Below are 23,993 nucleotides of genomic sequence, written 5' to 3'. Positions count from 1 at the left end.
GTGAGTTTTTCCTTGCCCTCCTGGGGGTTAAGTTCGGGGATGTCGATTGTGGCTATGTAAAGCCCTTTGAGACTGTCTGTGATTAAGGGCTATGCAAATAAAATTGACTTGACTTGACTTAACTTCACGACCCATTGCTGTGAAGTCCAATTTGCTTTTCTCACTGACCCAAGGAAATACGGTTGCTGTTGCTCCGATTGCTCTGTGACTTCACTCACCGCCGCTTTTTTATTCCTACTCTGCTCCAATGTCACACTTTGTTGCACGAGTTATGTTGTATCCTCTACTATTAATTCGGGTAAGGATGAATGAAGGCTCAGGTGTAGACGGATGACTTTTTAATTACAACGAAGCAAAACAGGAAGACTTGAAGAGCTCTCATTTAAATTGCTCAACCGCACGCGCTGCTTGATGACGTCACGCATAACCACGTGATTCAACACAGACCACAAATACATAACATCTCCTCCCCTCTTACATCAGAAGCAGTAAATTCCCTTTTTCAGTTTTTTTCCTTTAGACTCTTTAACTAGGTAAGAAAACACCAACAACTCAGAACATTTTTTTTTTTCCAACACCTTTCTGACCTACAAATTCAAACAATCAGGTGCCTTCCTTTCCCGAGTAGGATAGCGACGTTCTAGCGCTACAGCAGTCTTTTCCATATGACTAGGTTCTAGTACTGGTGCGCTCTCTTCCACAGATTTATCTGAACCATGAACAACAGCAGGGCTAACGGAATTTGCCACAGGTAAAGGTACATTACAGGGTTCAGGTAAACATTCCTCAACATTTTTGTCACAATCGATAGTCACAGACAATTCAGGGGTGCTTGGAGACGCCCTTAAAAGTTGGTCCACATGGCGGCGCCAAACACCATCAGCTGACTGAACTGTGTAGGAGACAGGTCCTGTTTGGGCAATCACAGTAGCAGGAATCCACTTAGTTTTGCCTTGATAATTCCTTGCGAGCACTTTCTCTCCTGGTGTGAAAACTCTGTCTTTTGCATGAATGTCCCGTTGCATTATTTGTTTCCTTTGACTTGCCCGAACAATGTCTTTCACTGCTGCAGGCTTAAGAAGATCCAAGTTGGTCCGTAGTTCTCTGTTGAACATCAGGCTGGCGGGTGATGTCTTGGTAGTTGAATGTGGAGTGGTCCGGTATTTGAGAAGAAACTCATGTAGTCTCTGGTGGAGCGTTCCTTGTCCTTGTGATGTTTTAAGTGCATTTTTTAGTGTTTGCACGAACCTCTCTGCTAACCCATTCGTTGCAGGGTGGTATGGAGCTGACTTGATGTGCTGTACTCCATTGACATGCAGAAAGTCTGACATTTCTTTTGACACAAGTTGAGGGCCATTATCTGAAACAAGTTGGGCAGGATCACCAAATCTACTAAAGATTTCTCCCAATTCCTCAACTGTATTTTCGGCAGTTGTGGATTTCATTATAGCCACCTCTGGCCACTTACTGTGTGCATCAACAGCAATCAGGAACATTCTGTCTTCAAATGGACCCGCAAAATCGATATGAATCCGATACCAAGGGTCCTGAGGAAAATCCCATGGATGGAGTGGTGCTGCTGGAGGATTGTTACGGGTTTTGTGACAGGATGGGCAACTCATGGCCATATGCTCGACTTCCTTGTTTAGCCCTGGCCACCAAAAGTAGCTTCTGGCCATCTCCTTCATTTTCACTATTCCACTGTGTCCCGCATGAAGCTGCTCCAACATTTTAGCACGCAGTGACTGTGGAATGATGACCCTCCTTCCCCACAGCAGACACCCGGACTGGACAGTAAGTTCCCACCTCCTATTACTGTAAGGTTTCAGTGTAGCACTATCACCTACTGAACGTCCATTCATGACCATGTCCATAACCACTGACAAGTCAGGGTCAGTATGTGTCGCCTTTTTCACTTGGGATGCAGTTATAGGCGCTCTTTCAACGCTCCTGAAGTAGAAGATGTCCACGGTGTTCGACTCATGTTTCGTGACAGGGAGTGGCAACCTTGAAAGTCCATCTGCGTTGCCATGAGAGACTGATTTCCGATACTTAATGTCGTAGGAGTGAGCCGACAACAGTAAAGCCCATCGCTGGAGACGCGAAGCTGCCAGAGATGGTATTCCTGTGCGTGGTCCCAAGATAGTTGTCAGAGGTCGATGATCTGTGAGCAGAGTAAACTTCCTTCCATATAAGTATTGGTGAAATTTTCTCACGCCAAAAACAATGCCCAGTGCTTCTCGTTCCAGTTGAGCATAGTTCGACTCTGCCTTGTTCAATGTCCTGGAGGCAAACGCAATAGGTCTGTCCTCACCATTTGGAAACACATGAGAGATGACAGCACCCACTCCATAGGGTGACGCGTCGCATGCCAGTTGGATTGGTAATGACGGATTGAAATGTGTTAACACCTTAGACGTGGTTAATGCATTTTTAGCATCATGAAATGCTTGTTGACATTCACTAGTCCATTTCCATTTCTTGTCTTGACATAACAGTTCATGTAGCGGTCGTAGCAGTGAAGCAAAATTCGGTATGAACCTTCCATAATAATTCAACAATCCGAGAAAAGATCGCAGCTGACTCACGTTCTCAGGTGGCGGGGCGTCCACAATGGCTGTGATCTTTGAAGGTGACGTATGCAGGCCTTTCCCATCGATGACGTGCCCTAGATACTCCACAGATGGTTTCAGGAAGTCACATTTCTCCTTGCGAACTCTGAGTCCATAATCACGTAATCTTTGCAGTGTGGCATCCAAATTTTGAAGAAGTTCTTCATCGGTTGCTCCGGTGCACAGTATGTCATCCAAATAACACTGTACACCACGTAATCCACTGAGAATTTGATCCATGGCACGCTGAAATATTGCTGGAGCCGATGTAATACCAAATGGCAGTCTGCAATACCTAAACAGTCCTTTTTGAGTGTTTATGGTTAGTATTTCACGTGACTCTTCCTCCACATGCATTTGCAGATATGCTTGGTTTAAGTCAATCTTACTGAACTTTTGTCCACCGCTCAGTCCAGCAAACAAATCATCAATCAGTGGGAGTGGATATTGCTCCGCACTCAACACCGGATTGACAGTCACTTTAAAATCTCCACATGTGCGTATTCCTCCATTCTTTTTGGGTACTGGCACAATGGGAGTTGCCCATTCACTTGTTGAAACAGGTTCCAGCACTCCACTTTTGACCAATGCTTCCAAGTCTGCCTCGACTTTGTCACGAATGGCATAAGGCACTGTCCGAGCCTTCATAAACACTGGTTTGCTTCCTTGCTTAATGTGGAGTTTCACTGTGATATTTTTCATGCTGCCCAACTCTGGTCGGAAAACCTCCTCATTCTTGTCAAGGATGGTTTGCAGTTGTAAATTCTCGTTTGACAACTGTCTGACTTCTTGCCAATCAAGACGTAATGCTTTCAGCCACACACGCCCCATGATTGGTGCAAAGTTTCCTCTCGTAACATACACTGGTAGCTTAGCAGTTTGACTGTTACACTCAACCGTTATATCGGTCATTCCTTTAATGTGCACTTTGTGTCCTGTATATGCCTTGAAAACAGTGTCAGAGGGGCGTAAAGGAACATGTTTCATGCACCGCTTGTAGACCTGATATGACACTAGTGATGCCTTAAACCCTGTGTCTATCTGCATTTTAACTAGATGCCCTTCTAGGTTAGTCTGAGCCCAATAGCAATCTGAGCTTTCATCTGCATTCATTATACGCACTGTGTTGACGTTCATTTCTTCATCAGAAGATGAGCTTTTGTCATTTTTTACAGTGTACACTTTTTTTTTATTTCTGAATTTGTCTTTTAAATCCCGTTTCTTACTCTTTTCCATAGTTTTTCTGTTCCGACATGCTCTTTCCACATGTCCTTTCTTGCCACATTGACGACAGTCCATTTCTTTACACCAGCAGGTAGATGCAAGATGACCTGTGTTACCACACCTATAGCACGGTCCCGGAGAGCTGCTCTGACTGCCGGCAACGTTGTGCACTCTTCCTGTAGCATTTAGTTGCTGAGCCTCTCTCTGGACGCCATTTCCATTGTAACACTGATGTTGATAGCCTTTTCCAGGGTCAGGTCACTTTCAGTCAGCAACTTTTTCTGTGCTGCTTCATTCCTTAATCCACACACTAGTCTGTCCCTTAGTGTGTCATTTAGCACCTCTTTGAACTCACAATGTTCAGCTAGCTTTCTCAAAGCTGCCACAAACATGGTTACGGACTCCCCCTCCTCTTGACAGCGCTTGTGAAATCTATATCTCTCGGCAATTACAAGAGGTTTTGGTGAAAAATGTCCAGTGAGAACACCCACTATCTCTTCATATGTTTTACTCCCCGGAGCAGCTGGTTGTACCAGACTACGAAGCAAAGTAAATGTCTTCGGGCCCATCACACTCAAAAACGTTGGTACTTTCCTTTCGTCCTCAATAGCATTAGCTTGAACGAAATAGCCAAAACGTTCCGTGTACGAGCTCCACTGCTCAACGTCCTCATCAAAGGGGCCAATCGAGCCGATAACTCCCGCCATTCTGCGCCTGGTTAATCAGCCTGCCACTTACTTGACTGTCTTCCTCAAAACTTTTAATGTCCGCGGCTTCCAAAAACCTTGTGCCGCCACTTCTCCTCCGCACTCAGCGCAAAGTCCACCCCGAGAGAGAAAAAAAAAAAACGTCGCAGGTTCAGACGTCCTCGTCGCCACTTTTGTTGTATCCTCTACTATTAATTCGGGTAAGGATGAATGGAGGCTCAGGTGTAGACGGATGACTTTTTAATTACAACGAAGCAAAACAGGAAGACTTGAAGAGCTCTCATTTACATTGCTCAACCGCACGCGCTGCTTGATGACGTCACGCATAACCACGTGATTCAACACAGACCACAAATACATAACAATTAGAGTTCCGATATTTAGTTTCTTCAATTTCTGGAGTTCAGGAAATAGTACAATGACAGATATCTGGGGGGCTTTTTCTTAATCTCACGAGAAACTGCACTCGGGCGAGCACAGTCGAAAAATGCGCGCCATCTTTCAGCCCAGCTTCAGTTTTTATAGGAGTTTTTTTATGTCAAGGGTAATGTAGGTTGAATTGGTCGTCCTCGCTCCCTCCCACGGCACGGGTCCACGTCCGAGGGAAGGTCCTCCCCAGGTTAGTCATCGTCTGGATAGTTGATTCCCGTCTGGTCCCCAAGACTGACACGCCAAGGCTGGCCTTCTCCGGCGGGCCGTCCCTCCGTCTCTCTCTCCGCTGGCATTCTTCTGTAATCTTGTCGGTGTGTGCGTGTATGTGTAAATGCAAGTGTATGTGCAGGTGTAATTATATGTCTGTGTGTGCGCGTGTGTATGTGCATGTGCTCTAATCTCCAATTGTTCCGTCTTTCGGAATGTGTTTTTTTTATAGCGTCTGTGTGAGTCCTGCAGTGCCCAATTTGGTATGTTTGCATCTCGACAGCCAATGTGGAGAATGTGCTTCGTCGTATTTGACCATGAAGTGCTGTGAATGTGAATGCAAGTCATGGAAATGCTATGTGCGCAAAGTTGTTCCCACGACTGAGAATTTCAATAAAGTTCACACACTAAGTAGAATAAATTTAGCATATGAGAATAATATAAGAAATCAGTAAACATCAGGCCTAAAATCCCAGTCTTTCTTGTGACCAGTGCTTCTAGTTTCATTTGATAAATGCTTCTTGTTTCATCCATGTTAAAAATATTCAGTAAATATGAACCTGCTAACTTTAATAATCGACATTCTGTCCCGTATGTGTTCAAAATAATATCAGTAACTGTAATACAATCCTTCACCTTTTGCTGAACATTTGTTTATGCCAAATGATATCAGTGCAGAAAATAAACGCCAAAGAAAAACCAATAGTGGGGGGTGAACTCCATGTTTTTCCCAGGATAAAATTGGAACTGATTATTTAACATTTTACATTTTCTGGTTTTTATATCTTGTTCAAGCAATTCCTTACAGATACTTTTTCTGCGTTGAGCCTACTTATCAGTCAAGGTCGTGTTCTTTTGGCTTCACAAAGAATCCTCGAGTACAAGAAGCGAAAGTCACTTTCTTCAAAAGCAGGTGGCCACAATAAATAAAAACCTTACTTGCTCAATATTTTTCCATAACATTAAGATTGAACCCGCCAGGACATCGTGGACATTGCATATCGATGCGAAATAACCATCACAGAGGAATGTTGCTATATGATCGCAAAATTCCGGACGAACTGGCGAGGCCGCCCGGCTCACTGTGGTTTGTCATCGGGACCGGGACCGGCGCAGGCGACGCAGGGAGAGGAAGCAGAAGCGGGGCTGCAGGTTCGGTGTCTTGCTACGGCTGCAACGGCAGCCCCACAGGCAACCACTGCCGAGTCTCTACCAACGCCCCTCACTGTCGGACATCTACACCGCCCGGTACCTCAGAAGGGCTCTCAACATCGTTGTGCCGTTATAGCGAGGAACACCTTTCTTATATCAATGACTCTGCAGACGTGGCTGTTGTCAAAGCAGGTTTACTGATACTCAAAAGGGTAAAACTGTGAAAATCAGAAATGAAATACAATTACAAAATGTATAAACAAATTGTACATCACATTATGCTGTATATAAGCATCCTAGACACCATCTTAAGCACTCTCATGTTCGTGAGTAGCAAGCTACAAACAACACTGCTACGGGCCATTTGAAAATTACAGCCGGCAAATATACATCAAACCAAACAATTCCGCTTTTAAACACAAATGAATTATACGCACCGGCGATGCCTCGAAATAAAGACATGTGCGATCTCTCAGGACCGCAGAGAAACGTGCGTCGTTGTCGTCTATTTGCAATACGGCACGTCACTTCCGCATTGTAAAAAAAAAAAGGCACACTAGTTGTAGTTACCCGTAATTTCCTCTAGAGAGCACCAAAGGCATTTGAATATTTTCAAACAGTCTCAGAACACCGACACACAGAAACAAACACAACTTTTACTGCGTAACAGAACATTAATATTTCCCGATTTCATTATATAAGCAATCCAAAGTATAAAAAATATAATATAGCATGAAAAAAAATATTTGGTATATTTGACAAAATTATATTTTTTTCCGAAGTGAGATTCTGCTTAGCAACACATCCCAAACGCTTGATAGAGCTCAACCTAGAAAGAGGTTTTAGCTAGTCAGAAATTTATTCAGAAAGCGAAATATTAAATTTATCTGAGGGGATATTTGAAGAGTTTGAGTTTTGTTCAATGGACCATACATGTACGAGCCAGCCAAACACAGCGAGAAAACCAGCGCTGACTCCAGTCGCCATCAAGTTGCCAACTCCTGACATTCCAAAACCTTTGAGAGAAACTGAGACTATTTGCGTTTCTCTTTCTTGTTCTTTTTATAGTTCAACTTCTAGTTATGTTTTTCACCTTTTCACGCAGTGTAATGAAGGCCAGTTGAGCAAGTGGAACAAGTGATTTTATTGATGATTGTGGAACGCACCGATTTCATAAGCACCGTTTCTTCTCACACTTTTTCCATGAAGTACGATTAAAAAGACAACTGAAAAGCATAATGTTAACAAATGTTATTCCAGGCAAAGGCAATTAATTTTTTTATTTACATGTTGGATGTAAACACCAAAACAAATCATCACTCAGACACAATGGTTCTTCTGGCACTGATCACATTGGCTTTGTGTCAATAAAAGAGCTTTGCAAAATTCAATTTCATCATATTTTATTGAAAATCACATTTACATCTTACCACAAAGAGTCGGTTCTTTCAATTTTTTTCCTTTTTTTAATCTTCAAGGATCGCTGCAATTCTCGCCAGCACAATTGTGTCTCTCAGCTCCCTGTTTAGTGAAGAATTTTTTAGAACAAACGCTGCAACTGAATGGCTTGTCTCCACTGTGTGTTCTTGTGTGGTTTCGTAAATGTGACTTTTGAGAGAAACTCTTGGCACAAACTGAGCAGGAAAAAGGTTTTTCTCCAGTGTGTGTTCTTGTGTGATCTTTTAAAATTGACTTTACATTAAAGCTTTTGCCACAAACTGAGCAGGAAAAAGGTTTTTCACCACTGTGTGTTCTTGTGTGTTCTGTTAAATATGTCTTTTTCGAGAAGCATTTTCCACAAACTGAGCAGGAAAAAGATTTTTCACCACTGTGTGTTGTTGTGTGGCTTGTTAAATGCGACTTACGCAGGAAGCTTTTGCCACAAACCGAGCAAGAAAAAGGTTTTTCACCACTGTGTGTTCTTGTGTGGCTTGTTAAATTAGACTTGTCAGAGAAACTCTTGCCACAAACTGAGCATGAAAAAGGTTTTTCTCCACTGTGCTTTCTTGTGTGATATATTAAACCTGACTTTTGAGAGAAGCATTTTCCACAAACAGAGCAAGAAAAAGTTTTTTCACCACTGTGTATTCTTGTGTGGCTTGTTAAATTACACTTGTCAGAGAAACTCTTGCCACAAACTGAGCATGAAAAAGGTTTTTCTCCACTGTGTGTTCTTGTATGTTGTGTTAAATTTTCCTTTCGAGAGAAGCATTTTCCACAAACAGAGCAGGAAAAAGATTTTTCACCACTGTGTGTTCTTGTGTGAATTATTAAATGAGACCTTTGAGAGAAACTCTTGCCACAAACTGAGCAGGAAAAAGGTTTTTCTCCACTGTGTATTCTTCTATGTTTTGTTAAAGTTGATTTTAGAGAGAATCCTTTGCCACAAACTGAGCAGGAAAAAGGTTTTTCTCCACTGTGTGTTCTTGTATGTTGTGTTAAATTTGCCTTTCGAGAGAAGCATTTTCCACAAACTGAGCAAGAAAAAGGTTTTTCTCCACTGTGCGTTCTTGTGTGCCTTACTAAATTAGTCTTTCGAGAGAAGCTTTTGCCACAAACCGAGCAGGAAAAAGGTTTTTCACCACTGTGTGTTTTTTTGTGCCCTTTTAAAGACAACTTTGAAGTTATTGAGTCAGTGTGACATGCCCTTTCACCTTTAGCTTGCCCATTATCATCATCATCATCGTCATGAGCATCTGATAATGTGTCCTCATTATGTGCTTGTGATGGCCCCCAGTGGTCTTCATCACCTTCTGTGTTCACGTGACGACTTGAGCTGCTGCTTGTAGGCTCCGCCCCTCTGTTGTCCTCACTCTCATCCTTGTTTTCATCTTCAGTCTTTATAGGGAGAACGTTCACTGGTGACTTGTTGATCTCTTCCTCCTCCTCCTTTTTGATGTGAGTCAAGTCTGCCTCCTCTTTCACAGAACAGAGATCATTTTGTCTGACGTCTGCAGGACACAAAAAGACAAATTTGGTTTGGCCAAGTCAAAGGTCAGGCGGCGACTTTGTCTTATATTGTTTCTACCGTGCTACCTTGACTTGTGCCTGCCGAACACGAATCAATGCGTGCGACCCCGATTTGGACCGGACCATTGGGGCATTGCACAAAATTACGTCCTACGATGTAAACCTCCATTTTCTAGCAGCACAACAGTGATAAACGAGCATTTAAAAAGGAAGCACATTGCGGCTGATGCCCGATTTCATTCCTGAATTAGTCACAGACGTTTCTGGAAGCGAGCTGAAGTTAGCACACACAGGCTATTGTGTGCGTCTGATGGAACACCTGTTGTGGGACCCTAACATTGATGGGGGCCATCGCAACATAATGTCATTGATAGAATAGGAATCATTCAAGTGAAATATGTTTACAAGTATTTGTTTTTGCATTTAGAGATAGTTTCATCGTGGGTACTTTTTGCTTTCATGATAATCTGGATACCTAAAAGAATTCAAGGAGTCGCTATTTATTGTATGATTTACGTTTGTTTTTTTTTTTTACCCCAAATGACATTTATCCTGCGAGTAAGTTCCGACATTACCCTTTTTATTTTTATAAAATTTCTGTTTTGAAATAAATTTTAAAACAAAATTACGTTTGAAGAGTAAAAGTTCTTACACATAAGCATTAAGCAACAGCACTTTCTCTCTGACTTTCATGTTGACATATTTGAATAATGACTGTATATTTTAAAGTTATCCAATATGTATTCAAATTCGACGAAAATACACCAAAATATTATGAGTTCACTGAATTATTGTGTAACCGTAATGATGTATAACAGCCATAGGGTGTCAGTAATGAGTAACAAAGTAACACAAGACCTCCCACTGTTCCGTCATCATTATCATTTGCATAAATTATCAAGAACTTTGAGTTGCGGGGGAGATGCAAACCACCTGAGCCACAGGAACTTTATTACCAGGAACAAAATGTTCCTGGCCTTGTTGGTAGAAAAGGGGGTTGTGACGTTCTCCCTTTTTAAGCCCATAGTAAGCCAAAATTGCAGATGCATTCCTTGCAGCATGCGCTTTTTCACTGATGAGATCCGTGCAACCCTGGAGGGATGCATTTAATGTATTTTAAATGTTTGGATGGGGTGAATCTACGCACATGTGCACAAAACAGTGCAGAGCCACCGGAGGTTCATTGACTCTCACCCGACCAAGCCAGTACAAAGTTAATAAATAAATAAAACCATTACATACTTGATTTTTTTTTTAAAAACTTAATATTTTGTGTTTTATCCACTAAAATTGATCAACCGCCATTAATGTTTTCGCCGCAGTGTGCACATATTTTAGATTCAAACAGAATTCCTTCCGTAAGGAATTGCTTGAACAAGATATAAAAAACAGAAAATGTAAAATGTTAAATAATCAGTTCAAATTTTATACTGGAAAAACACGGAGTTCACCCCCCACTATTGGTTATTCTTTGGCATTTATTTTCTGCACTGATTACATTTGACATAAACAATTGCTCAGCAGACCTGCAAGTAAAAGGCAATATTTAAAAATAAAGCGGCAATAACCTTGAACGATTTCCCCAAACAACTTAATGTTGTGATGCATATTTTTAACGATAGAAAGTCGTTCTTTACAAAGCAAATGAGAGTAAAACGGGTATAAACCTGCTTTGTGTGGCACAACACGAGGCTGGTTGCAAACTTCGTCCAGCAGTTGAAGATGTTGCTCGTTCTCTTCTTTTTTTCCACAAAGTTCCTCTTTGTACTTGGGTGTCGTTTTTTCACACATTTTCAAATGATAATTGCAAAAAATCCGCACTTGATCTCTGCTTGACGATGAGTCATGTGCCTCTTTTCGTTAGCGGCTAGCTAGCTAACAAGGTAAGCTAACTACGCCGAAAAGCATCAACGCGCGAAAATGAGGTTATCGGGACACAAAGACTTAATGAATTATGTTGACGTCCTTTAGAGTAGCACTGGACATCCTGTAAGAAATTTACAGTCAGTTCCACACTAAATCAGAAGAATTTAGCGGTGGTTGTTTTTGTTTCGTTGTGGACGGGTCGGTGGATGTGGTCGAGGCCCTTCGCAAGCTGCGCGCTTGCTTATGACGTCATGCTTTAAGCGCGTATTTTTCAAATATATTTCTTTGCCTCTGTCTTTCTTTTTACCCCTGGCTGTTCTATTTTAATATATATTTTATATAATATTTAAATTCGGTTGATAAAAAAACAAAACAAAATAACTAAATTAACGCCACATTGGCGAGTCAACTCCTACGTCACTTCCGCCTTTGCCCCGAGAAGCCGCTGCTGCAACAGCAGTGGGACGTTTACGTTTCTCCGACCGAACTTGCAACAATGCTGTGGTAATGTCTGCATATACTAGCAGTGCTTCTCAATTATTTCACGCCCGCCCCTACCAAGAAGAAAAAGATTCGCGCCCCCCCACCACCAATTTTTTTCTGTCTTTGTATATTGATGTTAGATTGTCAATAAAATATCCCTTAACTAAGCTAAATTGATAAGAAATATCATGTTGAGAACTATTATAGTAAGGATCTCGAAACTCAGTACTCTGTTTTGCAAATATTGATGAGAGGACAAATATTTGTCATGTCATTGATGGAGTTGGGTCACCGTGGAAATGAGAAGTAGTTAGTAAATCAACCTTTAAAAGCCAAACTTACTCCAACGCGTGTTTGTTTTTTGTACTCAAGAAGAATAGGGTCAAATAAAGACTCAACAACAACTGAATAGAGTTCCAATATTTAGTTTCTTCAATTTCTGGCGTTCAGGAAATAGTACAAAGATATCTGAGCGGCTTTTTCTTCATCTCACGAGAAAACTGCACTTGGGCGAGCACAGTCGACAAATGCGCACCATCTTTCAGCCCAGCTTCAGTTTTTAGAGGAGTTTTTTATGTCAAGGGTCATGTAGGTTGAATCGGTTGAATCGGTCGTCCTCGCTCCCTCCCACGGCACGGGTCCACGTCCAAGGGAAGGTCCTTCCCAGGTTAGTCATCGTCTGGATAAGTTGATTCCCGTCTGGTCCCCAAGACTGGCACGCCAAGGCTGGCCTTCTCCGGCGGGCAGTCTCTCCGTCTCTCTCCCCGCTGGATCATCACGTTGTCGTCGTGCGGTGGCAGAGTAGCCATACGGGGAAACCAAGAATGATCCAAAAACCCGGCGTCCGAACCGAAACTCTGTTTCGCTCCCGGACCCACACCTCTATGAATAGAGGTGTCGCCATACGAAACTTACTTACTTCTTTCTCCCCGCTGGCATTCCTCTGTAATCTTGTTGGTGTGTGCGTGTCCGTGGGTATGTGCAAGTGTGTATGTGTGTGTGCTCCGATCTCCAATTGTTATGTCTTTCGGAATGTGTTTTTCTTTTGATAGCGTCTGTTTGAGTCCTCCAGTGCCCAATTGGGTATGTTTGCATCCCTACAGCCAATGTGGAGAATGTGCTTCATCGTATTTGTCCATGAAGTGCTGTGAATGTGAATGCAAGTCATGGAAATGCTATGTGCGCAAATTTGTTCTCACTACTGAGAATTTCAATAAAGTTCACACATTTAAACTAATTACTCTAAATTTAGCATATGAGAATAATATAATAAATCAGTAAACATCATGACTACAATCCCAGTCATTCTTGTGACCCGTGCTTCTAGTTTCTTTTGATAAATGCTTTTTGTTTCATCAATGTTTAACATATTCAGTAAAAATGAACCTGCTAAATTAAATAATTGACCTTCTGTCCTGTAAGTGTTTAAAATAATGCCAGAAATCATAATACAATCCTTCATTTACCATTGCAGTCGTCTTATCATTGCAGTACTTTTACCATTACAGCACTTTTATCATTGCAGTATTTTCTATCATTGCAGCATTTTTATTAATTTCCCCTCTGTACCATGGACAGACACTTACACTTGTATATGTTGTGGGATGTAAGCGTGTATATACATGGGGATTGTGTATATACGTATAGACAGTATATATTTGCATGATTTTTATGAATGTCTGCTGCTGTTATACATTACGCCGCCGCCTCTGTGTGATCTATACCTTTGCTGCTGTAACACTGCAAATGTCCCCATTGTGGGAATATGAAAGGACATCTTTATATTTATCTTTATCTTTAAAAACCTTGTGTTGGTGCTTCTTAAATAATTTTCCATAAGATTAAGATTGAACAAAATGGGGAAACAAAAATTTAAAAAGTAAATTTTGTAACAATTAAACTTTGAATACTAAATTATTCCTAAAACAGTTCAATAAATCTTATAATTAATTGTGAATTATTGTAGTTTAATGAATACTAAAACGAATAATGAAACATTAAAGTACTTAAATACCGAAATCATTTTCGAACACAATAACAGTTAAGTCATAGAACAGTGACATATTTTAATTTAAAATTCGCAGTCACAACCTGGTGAAAACCCCTGTAAAAAGGCAAATATGTTGACATAAAGTATCACTTTATCATGTCAACTGTTAATAATAGGGATGTCATGATCCGCGTCGGGCATGACAGGAGTTTTTGTCAGTGTTTACGTGTGCATGCGGTTTGTTATTGTTTTTGTCACCTCCTTCCTGCCATGTGCTTCTGTTATTGTTTGGTCAGCTGTGTTAGCGTTTCCCCTCAGCACTCGTCATCACCAGCCACGCACCTGTTCCCAGTTCATCATCACGCACCTGCTTCCCATCTGCTCCCCTAAGTACCCGGACTATTTAAACCTTCCAGACCGACAACGCAGTGTCGGGTCATTGTTCCTCCTTGCCGCATTTCCCCGTGTGTCTCGCTACCTTGGACTGTCGCGACCACGCCCTGTTCCCGTTAATGCTCTTGTCATCGTTCCCTGTCCGCCTTGTTCGTTCCCGTCTCGTGTTTGTTCCTTGTCCTCGTTCCAGTTTAGTTTAGTCTCGTTTTGTTTGCCCTTTTGTTATTTTGGCACCCTGCCACGTGTTTGTCCTTGTGTGACCCTGTCAATAAATTCCCTTAACCCTATCCACCTCCTGCCTCCTCGCCTTTTGGGTCCACCTCCTCCTTGCCGTAAGGCACTCATTACAAGGGAAATACATTTGGAATACTATCCAACCAACAACATGGTGTCAGATGTGAAAACAAAACCAGCAACAAAAGTAAAATTCAATACATCTCTCAAGTTCATATTTGGGAACTAAAATGTTTGTTCATGTGCATCTTAGGTTTTTCTCTATGTTTAGAAGAAGATAACAATGATTTGCATCGCAAATGGCGACATCTGTCGGTGAGTTGGTGACAGTGCTCCACACAGCCAGCAGCCAATCAAATCACAGCGGGGTGTGTCCTGTTCTTCCGCCTTCGTGACGAACAGGAAATCCTTTCTGTGCGACTTTGAAGAATTTGAAAATGCGTGAAAGAACGACACCCAAGTACAAAGAGGAACTTTGTGGAATAAAAGAAGAGAACGTGCAACATCTTCAACTGCTGGGCGAAGTTTGCAACCAGCCTCGTGTTGTGCCACTCAAAGAAGGTTTGTACACGAGTGGGTTGATCTGAATCAGAATGACTTGACCAAACCAAATGTGTGTTTGTCTTTTTGTGTCCTACAGACGTCAGTGAAAACTATCTCCGTTTTGTGAAAGAGGAGCCAGACTTGACTCACATCAAAAAGGAGGAGGAGGAGGAGGAGATCAACAAGTCACCACTGAACTTTGTCCCTATAAAGACTGAAGATGAAAATAAGGATGAGAGTGCGGACAAGAGAGGGGCGGAGCCTCCAAGCAGCAGTTCAAGTCATCACGTGACAACAGATGGTGATGAAGACCATTGGGGGCCATCACAAGCACATAATGAGGACACATTATCACACTCTCCTGATGATGATGATGATAATGGGCAAGCTAAAGGTGAAAGGGAATGTCACACTGACTCATTAACTTCAAAGTTGTCTTTAAAACGGCACACAAGAAACCACGGTAAAGAAAAAACTCTATTTTGCTCTATTTGTGGCAAAATTTTCCCTCGAAAGTTTCACTTGACAATTCACACAAGAACACACAGTGGAGAAACATCTTTTCGATGTCAGTTTGTGGCAAAAGCTTTTCTTTAAAGTCAAATTTAAAAACACATACACGATTACACACTGGAGAATAAAGGATAATGTAAATGGCGGTCAATTTAAAACTGAACAAAGGTTAGACTGCTCGGAGCCACTTTTGTGATCCTGGCATGGAAGTCCATTGTTTCAGAGGGGTCTCGTTCACACCTCCTGTGGTGCAGCTGTGATCTAATCTTCCTGCATTCCTCTCCTGAGTGTCTGGTCATTAGCATGGTCTAAACTTCGGTTACACTTAAAGGATTTCATACTTTTGACTATTAAAGGAATATAAGAGTTTGAGCTTAACATAGTTCATTAGATGTTGGTGCATCCAATGTATGAAAATGTGATATTGTAAAATGCTGAGAGTGTGATTGGTGGAGCGAAACTGGTTGCGGGGGTTGTGCAGGAATGGAATGTTTTAGAAGCAGATGGTGCTGAGCGAGACGAGATGACTCCAGGACCAGTGGACGAAGGAGAGGCCATCGGGGGATAGCACAAGCAGGAGGAGTCGCCACGGGATTCGGCGGGAGGAGAAAGACCAATGAGAGCGAGCTAAAGTTAACTGCAATACACATAGCCAATAGAATCATGCCAGGATGCCTTTGTCTGTGCCATTTTGCATGTTGTATAGTATGAATCAGGACTGGGCAACTCGGAGGTAGAACACATTCGCTGGTGGCAAGAGAGGTGTAGAGCTGTATTGAGAGGGACCCAAACTCAAGTTGTAGATTTGTGTGTTAGGAATAAATCCACTCGTGTGTGAAAATGCCGGCTTCCTGATACCTTTCTATTGCAGAACGAGCGCGCATATTGTTGGATGAGTGAGAGTTGGGTAAAGTCACAAATTGGAGTCGGATTATTAATTTGAGTTTACATTGGTTTAAAAATAAATTCTAACATTGATTTAAAGATAAATTCCAACAGGAGGAAGCCCACAATCTTTGGAAAAATCTGGGGAAATTTCCTTTACATTATGCCAACGTTGTCTCCTACCGGGTAGCATTTCTGTACTTGACAGGGGTTGTTCAAATATTTTTGGTTTAGCGGTAATGTAGCATAATATTTATTTATTTATATTTTTCATCTTGACCCTTAGTTGGATTTTTATACTTGCAAAAAAGATGTTTGATTGGTTTGTGTGTATGCCTGTTTTGATGTTAATAAAAGATAAATAAAAAAAAGGCAAAAACCTTGAACGCATTTTCCTCTAACAAATGGATGTGTTGATGCATATAGTTAACAATAGAAAGTTGTTCTTTACAAGCAACCAAACCTTGACCCAGAGAGTCTCAACAACTATAGGCCGGTTTCAAATCTTCCATTTATTGCGAAAATTCTTGAAAAAGTCGTAGCGCAACAACTTAATGAATATATGACTGCTAATAATCAATTTGAACCTTTCCAATCGGGTTTTAGAGACGACCACTCTACTGAGACGGCCCTTGCTAAAGTTACAAATGATCTTCTCATAGCTATGGACGCCGACACCTCATCAAAATTACTCTTACTCGATCTTAGTGCCGCTTTTGATACAGTTGATCATAACATATCATTAAAACGCCTTGAAACGTGTGTTGGCATTTCAGGTTCAGCGCTTTCTTGGTTTAATTCGTATCTGTCGGAGAGGACGCACCGTGTAATTCATGGCAATACGACTTCGGATCTTTGTAAGATCACATGTGGAGTTCCGCAGGGATCGGTACTTGGACCTCTCTTGTTTAGCATCTACATGCTACTGCTTGGTGATATTAGACGGAAATATAACATTAGTTTTCACTGTTATGCTGATGATACGCAATTATACATGCCGTTGGATATAACGAATCCGCGCGACTGCTATAAATTAGAGGCGTGCCTTGCCGAAATTAAACAATGGATGTCTTTCAATTTTTTGCGTCTTAACTCAGATAAAACCGAGATGCTCATCATTGGACCAGCGCGTCATCTGTACCTTTTCAAAGACACCACTCTGAATATCGATAAATGTAATATTATCCAAAAGGATTCAACAAAAAATCTCGGTGTTATATTTGACGCAACTATGTCTTTTCAAATGCACATTAAAAATATTACTCGAACTGCGTTTTTTCATCTGCGTAACATTGCTAAAATTCGCCCAATTCTATCAACGTGTGACGCGGAAATCTTAATCCATGCGTTTGTTACGTCTCGCCTCGACTATTGTAACGCTTTGCTCTCGGGTCTCCCCATGTCTAGTATTAAAAGTCTGCAGTTAGTTCAAAATGCAGCAGCTAGACTCTGAACTAAGACGAGAAAGTTTGATCATATTACCCCGATATTAGCTAACTTGCATTGGCTTCCGGTCCACTTGAGATGTGATTTTAAAGTTCTGCTACTTACTTTTAAAAAATTGCACGGCTTAGCACCTTCTTATCTCGTTGACCTCGTGGTACCATATGTTCCGTCCCGAAACCTTCGCTCACAAAATGCTGGTCTTTTAGTGATCCCGCGAGCCAAAAAGAAGTCCGCAGGTTCTAGAGCGTTCTCTATTCGGGCACCAATGCTTTGGAATGCACTACCCTCAGATATTAGAGGCGCCACCTCAGTAGAAATGTTCAAAACACTATTAAAGACGCATTTATACTCTTGTGCATTTAGCTGAAATATTTGTTGGCCTGTTTACTGCCGCTTTTATTTTCTTTTCTGCCCCCTTTTCCCCCGGCTGGGGGATTAGGTGACGGTGACCCACTAGGAAGTTTAAGGCATTGACCAACTGGGCATGCACCTGTTCCAGTGATGTCGTCTTCCTGCAGCGCGTCATTTGATCAATTTATTTATATACTTTAGCATCTAATTTAATTATTTGTTGGCCTGTTTACTGCCGCTTCTTCTCTTTTCTGCCCCCTCTTCCCCTGCTTGGGAATTAGGTGATGGGGACATGCTTTGAAGATTACGGCACTGACGAACCGGGAAGGGACCTGCTCTGCCGAAGTCGTCTTCATGCAGCGCCTCTTCTGATTTCCTTATATTTCAGAACTTTGTTGAACTACTTGTTGGCCTCTTTACTGCTTCTGTTCTTTGTTTTTTTTTCTGTTCCCAATTCCCGGGCTTGGGAATTAGGTGATGGTGATTCACTTGGAAGTGGCTGTTCTGAATTTACACCAACTGACCGGTACAAGATCGAAGGCTCATCCTCGGATATGCTGCCATGGAGATTACGGCCCTGGATGAGGACGCACTCCACTGAAGTCATCTTCCTGCAGCACTTCTTTTGATTGACTCTCAGATTATTTCATCTAACATTGTATAGCATCATTTTATGTGTCAAATGTTGCCCAGTTGGCATCCATTGCAGCCTGGAAGGGGGATTCCCCCATCTGTGGTCCCTTCTCTAGGTTTCTCACTTTTCCCCTACTGAGGTTTTTGGAGTTTTTCCTTGCCCTCCTGGGGGTTAATATCAGTGGATGTCGATTGTGGTTATGTAAAGCCCTTTGAGACTGTCTCTGATTAAGGGCTATACAAATAAAATTGACTTGACGTGACGCATATGCATTCCCATCACGCTAGTCTTTGGGATTTCCCTCCAAAAGTCCCCCAGAGGGAGAGCAGATGCGTCTCCCCGTTGATACGACCAGTCTACTAGTGACCACCTTAAAATACTCTCATACCCTGGAAGGTCACTGACCTGGCGAGAGAATTGCCACCACCATAAACAATGCTCAGGCCTATTTTCTATCTCTTTTATTCAGAAAGTGAAATATTAAATGTATGTGAGGGGATATTTGAAGACTTTGAGTTTTGTTCAATGGACCATACCTATACGACCCAGCCAAACACACCGAGAAAACCAGCGCTGACTCCAGTCGCCATCATGTTGCCAACTCCTGACATACCAAAACCTTTGAGAGAAACTGAGCCGATTTGCGTTTCTCTTTCTGGTTCTTTTCATAGTTCAACTTCTAGTTTAGTTTTTCACCTTTTCACACTGCGTAATGAAGGCCAGTTGAGCAAGTGGAACAAGTGATTTTATTGATGACTGTGGAAGGTACCGATTTCATAAGCAGTTTCTTCTCACACCTTTTCCATTAAGTACGATTAAAAAGAAAACTGAAAAGCATAACGTTAACAAATGTTATTCCAGGCAAAAGCAATTAATTTTATTTACATGTTTGAAGTAAACACACAAAAAAAAAAATCATCACTCAGACACAATGGTTCTTCTGGCAATGATCACATTGGCTTAGTGTCAATAAAAGAGCTATGCAAAATTCAATATTTCATTCAAAATCACATTTACATCTTACCACAAAGAGTCAGTTCCTTCAGTTTTTTGTTTTCTTTTTTTAAGCTTCAAGGATCGCTGCTATTCTCACCAGCACAATCGTGTCTCTTAGCACTCCGTTTAGTGGAGAATTTTTTAGCACAAACGCTGCAACTGAATGGCTTGTCTCCACTGTGCGTTCTTGTGTGGATTCCTAAATTTGACTTTACAGAGAAGCTTTTGCCACAAACTGAGCAGGAAAAGGGTTTTTCTCCACTGTGTATTCTTCTATGTTTAGTTAAATCTTGCTTTTGAGAGAAACTCTTGCCACAAACTGAGCAGGAAAAAGGTTTTTCACCACTGTGTGTTCTTGTGTGTCTTGTTAAAGTTGACTTATTCAGGAAGCTTTGGCCACAAACTGAGCAGGGAAAAGGTTTTTCACCACTGTGTGTTCTTGTGTGTTCTGTTAAATATGTCTTTCTTGAGAAGCATTTTCCACAAAATGAGCAGGAAAAAGGTTTTTCACCACTGTGTGTTGTTGTGTGTTTTGTTAAACTTATCTTATGAGAGAAACTCTTGCCACAAACTGAGCAGGAAAAAGGTTTTTCTCCAGTGTGTGTTCTTGTGTGCCTTGTTAATTGTGCCTTTTGAGAGAAGCTTTTGCCACAAACTGAGCAGAAAAAAGGTTTTTCACCACTGTGTGTTCTTCTATGTTTTGTTAAAGTTGACTTATCAAAGAAGCTTCTGCCACAAACGGAGCAGGAAAAGGGTTTTTCTCCAGTGTGTATTCTTCTATGTTTAGTTAAATCTTGCTTTTGAGAGAAACTCTTGCCACAAACTGAGCAGGAAAAAGGTTTTTCACCACTGTGTGTTCTTGTGTGTCTTGTTAAAGTTGACTTATACAGGAAGCTTTGGCCACAAACTGAGCAGGGAAAAGGTTTTTCACCACTGTGTGTTCTTGTGTGTTCTGTTAAATATGTCTTTCTTGAGAAGCATTTTCCACAAACTGAGCAGGAAAAAGGTTTTTCACCACTGTGTGTTGTTGTGTGTTTTGTTAAACTTATCTTATGAGAGAAACTCTTGCCACAAACTAAGCAGGAAAAATGTTTTTCTCCAGTGTGTGTTCTTGTGTGCCTTGTTAATTGTGCCTTTTGAGAGAAGCTTTTGCCACAAACTGAGCAGGAAAAAGGTTTTTCTCCAGTGTGTGTTCTTGTGTGCCTTACTAACGACTTTGGAGAGAAGCATTTACTGCAAACTGAGCAAGAAAAAAGTTTTTCTCCACTGTGTGTTCTTGTGTGGTTTGTTAAATGCGACTTTTGAGAGAAACTCTTGCCACAAACTGAGCAGGAAAAGGGTTTTTCTCCAGTGTGTGTTTTTGTGTGCCCTTTTAAAGACAACTTTGAAGTTAATGAGTCTGTGTGACATGCCCTTTCACCTTTGGCTTGCCCATCATCATCATCATCATTTTCATCATCATCATAAGTATCATCATCGTGATGAGCATCTGATAATGTGTCCTCATTATGTACTTGTGATGGTCCCCATTGGTCTTCATCACCTTCTGTTGTCACGTGACTACTTGAGATGCTGCTTGGAGGCTCCGCCCCTCTGTTGTCCTCACTCTCATCCTTGTTTTCATCTTCAGTCTTGATTGGGACACCGTTCACTGGTGACTTGTTGATCTCCTCCTCCTCCTCCTCCTTTTTGATGTGAGTCAAGTCTGGCTCCTCTTTCACAGAACAGAGATTGTATTCACTGACGTCTGTCGGACACAAAAAGACAAACACACATTTGGTTTGGTCAAGTCAAAGCTCATGCGGTGACTTTGTCTTATATTGTTTCTACTGTGCTACCTTGACTTGTGCCTGCCGCATACGGAGCAATGCGTGCGACTCCAACTTGGACCGGACTATGGGGGCATTTCACAAAATTACGTCCGACGATGTAAACCTCCTTTTAGCAGCACAACAGTGATAAACGAGCATTTAAAAAGGAAGCACGTTGCGGCTGATGCCCTATTTCATTCCTGACATAGTCACAGACGTTTCTGGAAGCGAGCTGAAGTTAGCACACACAGGCTATTGTGTGCGTCTGATGGAACACCTGTTGTGGGACCCTAACATATTGATGCAGACCACTGGGGGCCATCGCAACATAATGTCATTGATAAAATAGGAATCCTTCAAGTGAAATATGTTTACAAGTATTTCATTTTGCATTTAGAGATAGTTTCATCGTGGGTACTTTTTGCTTCCATTATAATCTGGATCCGTAAAAGAATTAAAGGGGCCCTGGAATCAGAGTGGCTATTTATTGCATGATTTACGTTTGTTTGTTTGTTTTTTTTACCCAAAATGACATTTATCCTGCTAGTACATTCCGACATTCCCCTTTTTCCTTTTTTTAAATAAAATTTCTGTTTCGCAATCAAATTTAAAACAAAATTATGTTTGAAGAGACAAAATCCCTTCACATAAGCATTAAGCAACAACACTTTCACTCTGACTTTCATGTTGACATATTTGAATAATGACTGTTTATATTAAAGTTATCCAATACATATTCAAATTAGACTAAGATACACCATAATATTTTAAGAGTTCACTAAATTATTTTGGAACTGCAATGATGCTTAACTGCCAAAGGGTGTCAGGAATGAGTAACAAAGTAACACAACACCTCCCACTGTTCCGTCATCGTTGTCTTTTGCATAAATTATCAAGAACTATGAGTTGCAGTCGAGATGCAAACCACCTGGGCCACAGGAACTTTATTACCAGGAACTAAATGTTCCTGGACTTGTTGGTGGAAAAGGGGGTTGTGACGTTCTCCCTTTTTAAGCCCATAGTAAGCCAAAGATGCAGATGCATTCCTTGCAGCATGCGCTTGTTCACTGATGAGATCCGTGCAACCCTGGATGGATGCATTAAATGTATTTTAAATGTTTGGATGAAGTGAAACTATGCACACGTGCACAAAACAGTGCAGAGCCACCCGAGGTTCATTGACTCTCATTCGACGAAGCCAGTACAAAGTTAATAAATAAGACCAATACGTACTTGATTTTTTTTTTAAAAACGTAATATTTATTTAATTTATCCACTAAAATTGATCAACCGCCATTGATGTTTTCGCCGCAGTGTGCACATTTTTTAGAGTCGGGCAGAATTCCTTCCGTAAACCAGAAAATGTAAAATGTTAAACGAGTTCAAATTTTATCCTGGGAAAAACACGGAGTTCACCCCCCACTATTGGTTATTCTTTGGCATATATTTTCTGCACTGATTACATTTGACATAAAAAATTGCTCAGCAGACCTGCAAGTAAAAGGCAATATTTAAAAATAAAACGGCAATAACCTTGAACGATTTCCCCAAACAACTTAATGTTGTGATGCATATTTCTAATGAAAGAAAGTCGTTCGAAACAAAGCAAATGAGAGTAAGACGTGTACAAACCTGCTTTGTGTAGCACAACACGACGCTGGTTGAAAACTTCGTCCAGCAGTTGAAGATGTTGCTCGTTCTCTTCTTTTATTCCACAAAGTTCCTCTTTGTACTTGGGTGTCGTTCTTTCACACATTTTCAAATGATAATTAAAAAAAATCCGCCCTTGATCTCTGCTTGGCGATGAGTCATGTGCCTCTTTTCGTTAGCGGCTAGCTAGCTAACAAGCTAAGCTAACTACGCCGAAAAGCATCAACGCGCGAAGATGAGGTTATCGGGACACAAAGACTTAATGAATTATGTCGTAGTCCTTTAGAGTAGCACTGGACATCCTTTGAGAAAATTACAGTCAGTTCCACACTAAATCAGAAGAATTTAGCGGTGGGTGTTTTTGTTCCGGTGTGGACGGGTCGGTGGATGTGGTCGAGGTCCTTCGGAAGCTGCGCGCTTGCTAATGACGTCATGCTTTCAGCACGTATTTTTCAAATATCTTTCTTTGCCTCTGTGTTTGTTTTTACCCCTGGCTGTTCTATTTTAATATATATATGATATAATATTTTAATTCGGTTGATAAAAAAAATGTAACAAAATAATTAAAATAACGCCACAAAAGCGAGTCAGCTCCGACGTCACTTCCCCCTATGCCCGGAGAAGCCGCTGCTGGAACAGCAGTGGGAAGGTTACGTTTCTCCTACGGAACGAAGCAACAATGCTGTGGTTCAATCGGGCTGCAAGATTGTATGGATATAATGTCTGCATATACTAGCAGTGCTTCTCAATTATTTCACGCCCGCCCCTACCAAGAAGAAAAAGATTCGCGCCCCCCCACCACCAATTGTTTTTCTGTCTTTGTAGATTTATATTAGATTGTCAATAAAATATCCCTTAACTAACCTAAATTGATAAGAAATATAATTTTGAGAA

At 41.3% G+C, this 23,993-nt stretch overlaps 3 protein-coding genes and 1 long non-coding RNA gene across 4 annotated transcripts in view; all 4 read right to left on the bottom strand.

Annotated features, from left to right (window-relative positions):
* LOC148342184 (uncharacterized) overlaps positions 1 to 4,543 on the bottom strand; it is a 60,654-nt gene extending 56,111 nt beyond the window's left edge. The window contains exons 1-2 of the mRNA XM_088288088.1: positions 4,427 to 4,543; positions 2,589 to 2,816 (exon numbers count right to left, since the gene is read on the bottom strand). Coding sequence (XP_088144214.1) covers positions 2,589 to 2,816; positions 4,427 to 4,543 — 345 coding nt within the window. The remainder of the gene's footprint in view (positions 1 to 2,588; positions 2,817 to 4,426) is intronic.
* A 225-nt stretch (positions 4,544 to 4,768) lies between these two features.
* Positions 4,769 to 6,839, bottom strand: LOC148342183 (uncharacterized). Its single transcript, XR_015842025.1, has 2 exons — positions 6,772 to 6,839; positions 4,769 to 6,552 (listed from the first exon to the last, which is right to left on the bottom strand). It is a non-coding gene; the product is annotated as an uncharacterized LOC148342183 (long non-coding RNA).
* A 648-nt stretch (positions 6,840 to 7,487) lies between these two features.
* On the bottom strand, positions 7,488 to 11,213 carry LOC148342182 (uncharacterized). The gene is made up of 2 exons (XM_088288304.1): positions 10,972 to 11,213; positions 7,488 to 9,285 (listed from the first exon to the last, which is right to left on the bottom strand). The coding sequence occupies exons 1-2, from the start codon at positions 11,093 to 11,095 to the stop codon at positions 7,808 to 7,810; spliced, it is 1,602 nt and encodes a 533-aa protein (XP_088144430.1). The 5' UTR covers positions 11,096 to 11,213; the 3' UTR covers positions 7,488 to 7,807.
* Positions 11,214 to 19,522: 8,309 nt separating this feature from the next.
* LOC148342181 (uncharacterized) lies at positions 19,523 to 21,439 on the bottom strand. Its single transcript, XM_088288087.1, has 2 exons — positions 21,436 to 21,439; positions 19,523 to 21,385 (listed from the first exon to the last, which is right to left on the bottom strand). The coding sequence occupies exons 1-2, from the start codon at positions 21,437 to 21,439 to the stop codon at positions 19,713 to 19,715; spliced, it is 1,677 nt and encodes a 558-aa protein (XP_088144213.1). The 3' UTR covers positions 19,523 to 19,712.
* Between the last annotated feature and the right edge of the window lie 2,554 nt (positions 21,440 to 23,993).

This window comes from Idiotropiscis lumnitzeri, chromosome 2 (assembly GCF_059441095.1).
Source record: "Idiotropiscis lumnitzeri isolate Australia: NSW breed Sydney's pygmy pipehorse chromosome 2, RoL_Ilum_1.0, whole genome shotgun sequence".
Taxonomy (NCBI): Eukaryota; Metazoa; Chordata; class Actinopteri; order Syngnathiformes; family Syngnathidae; genus Idiotropiscis; species Idiotropiscis lumnitzeri.
This window is presented reverse-complemented; position numbering and strand designations above follow the sequence as displayed.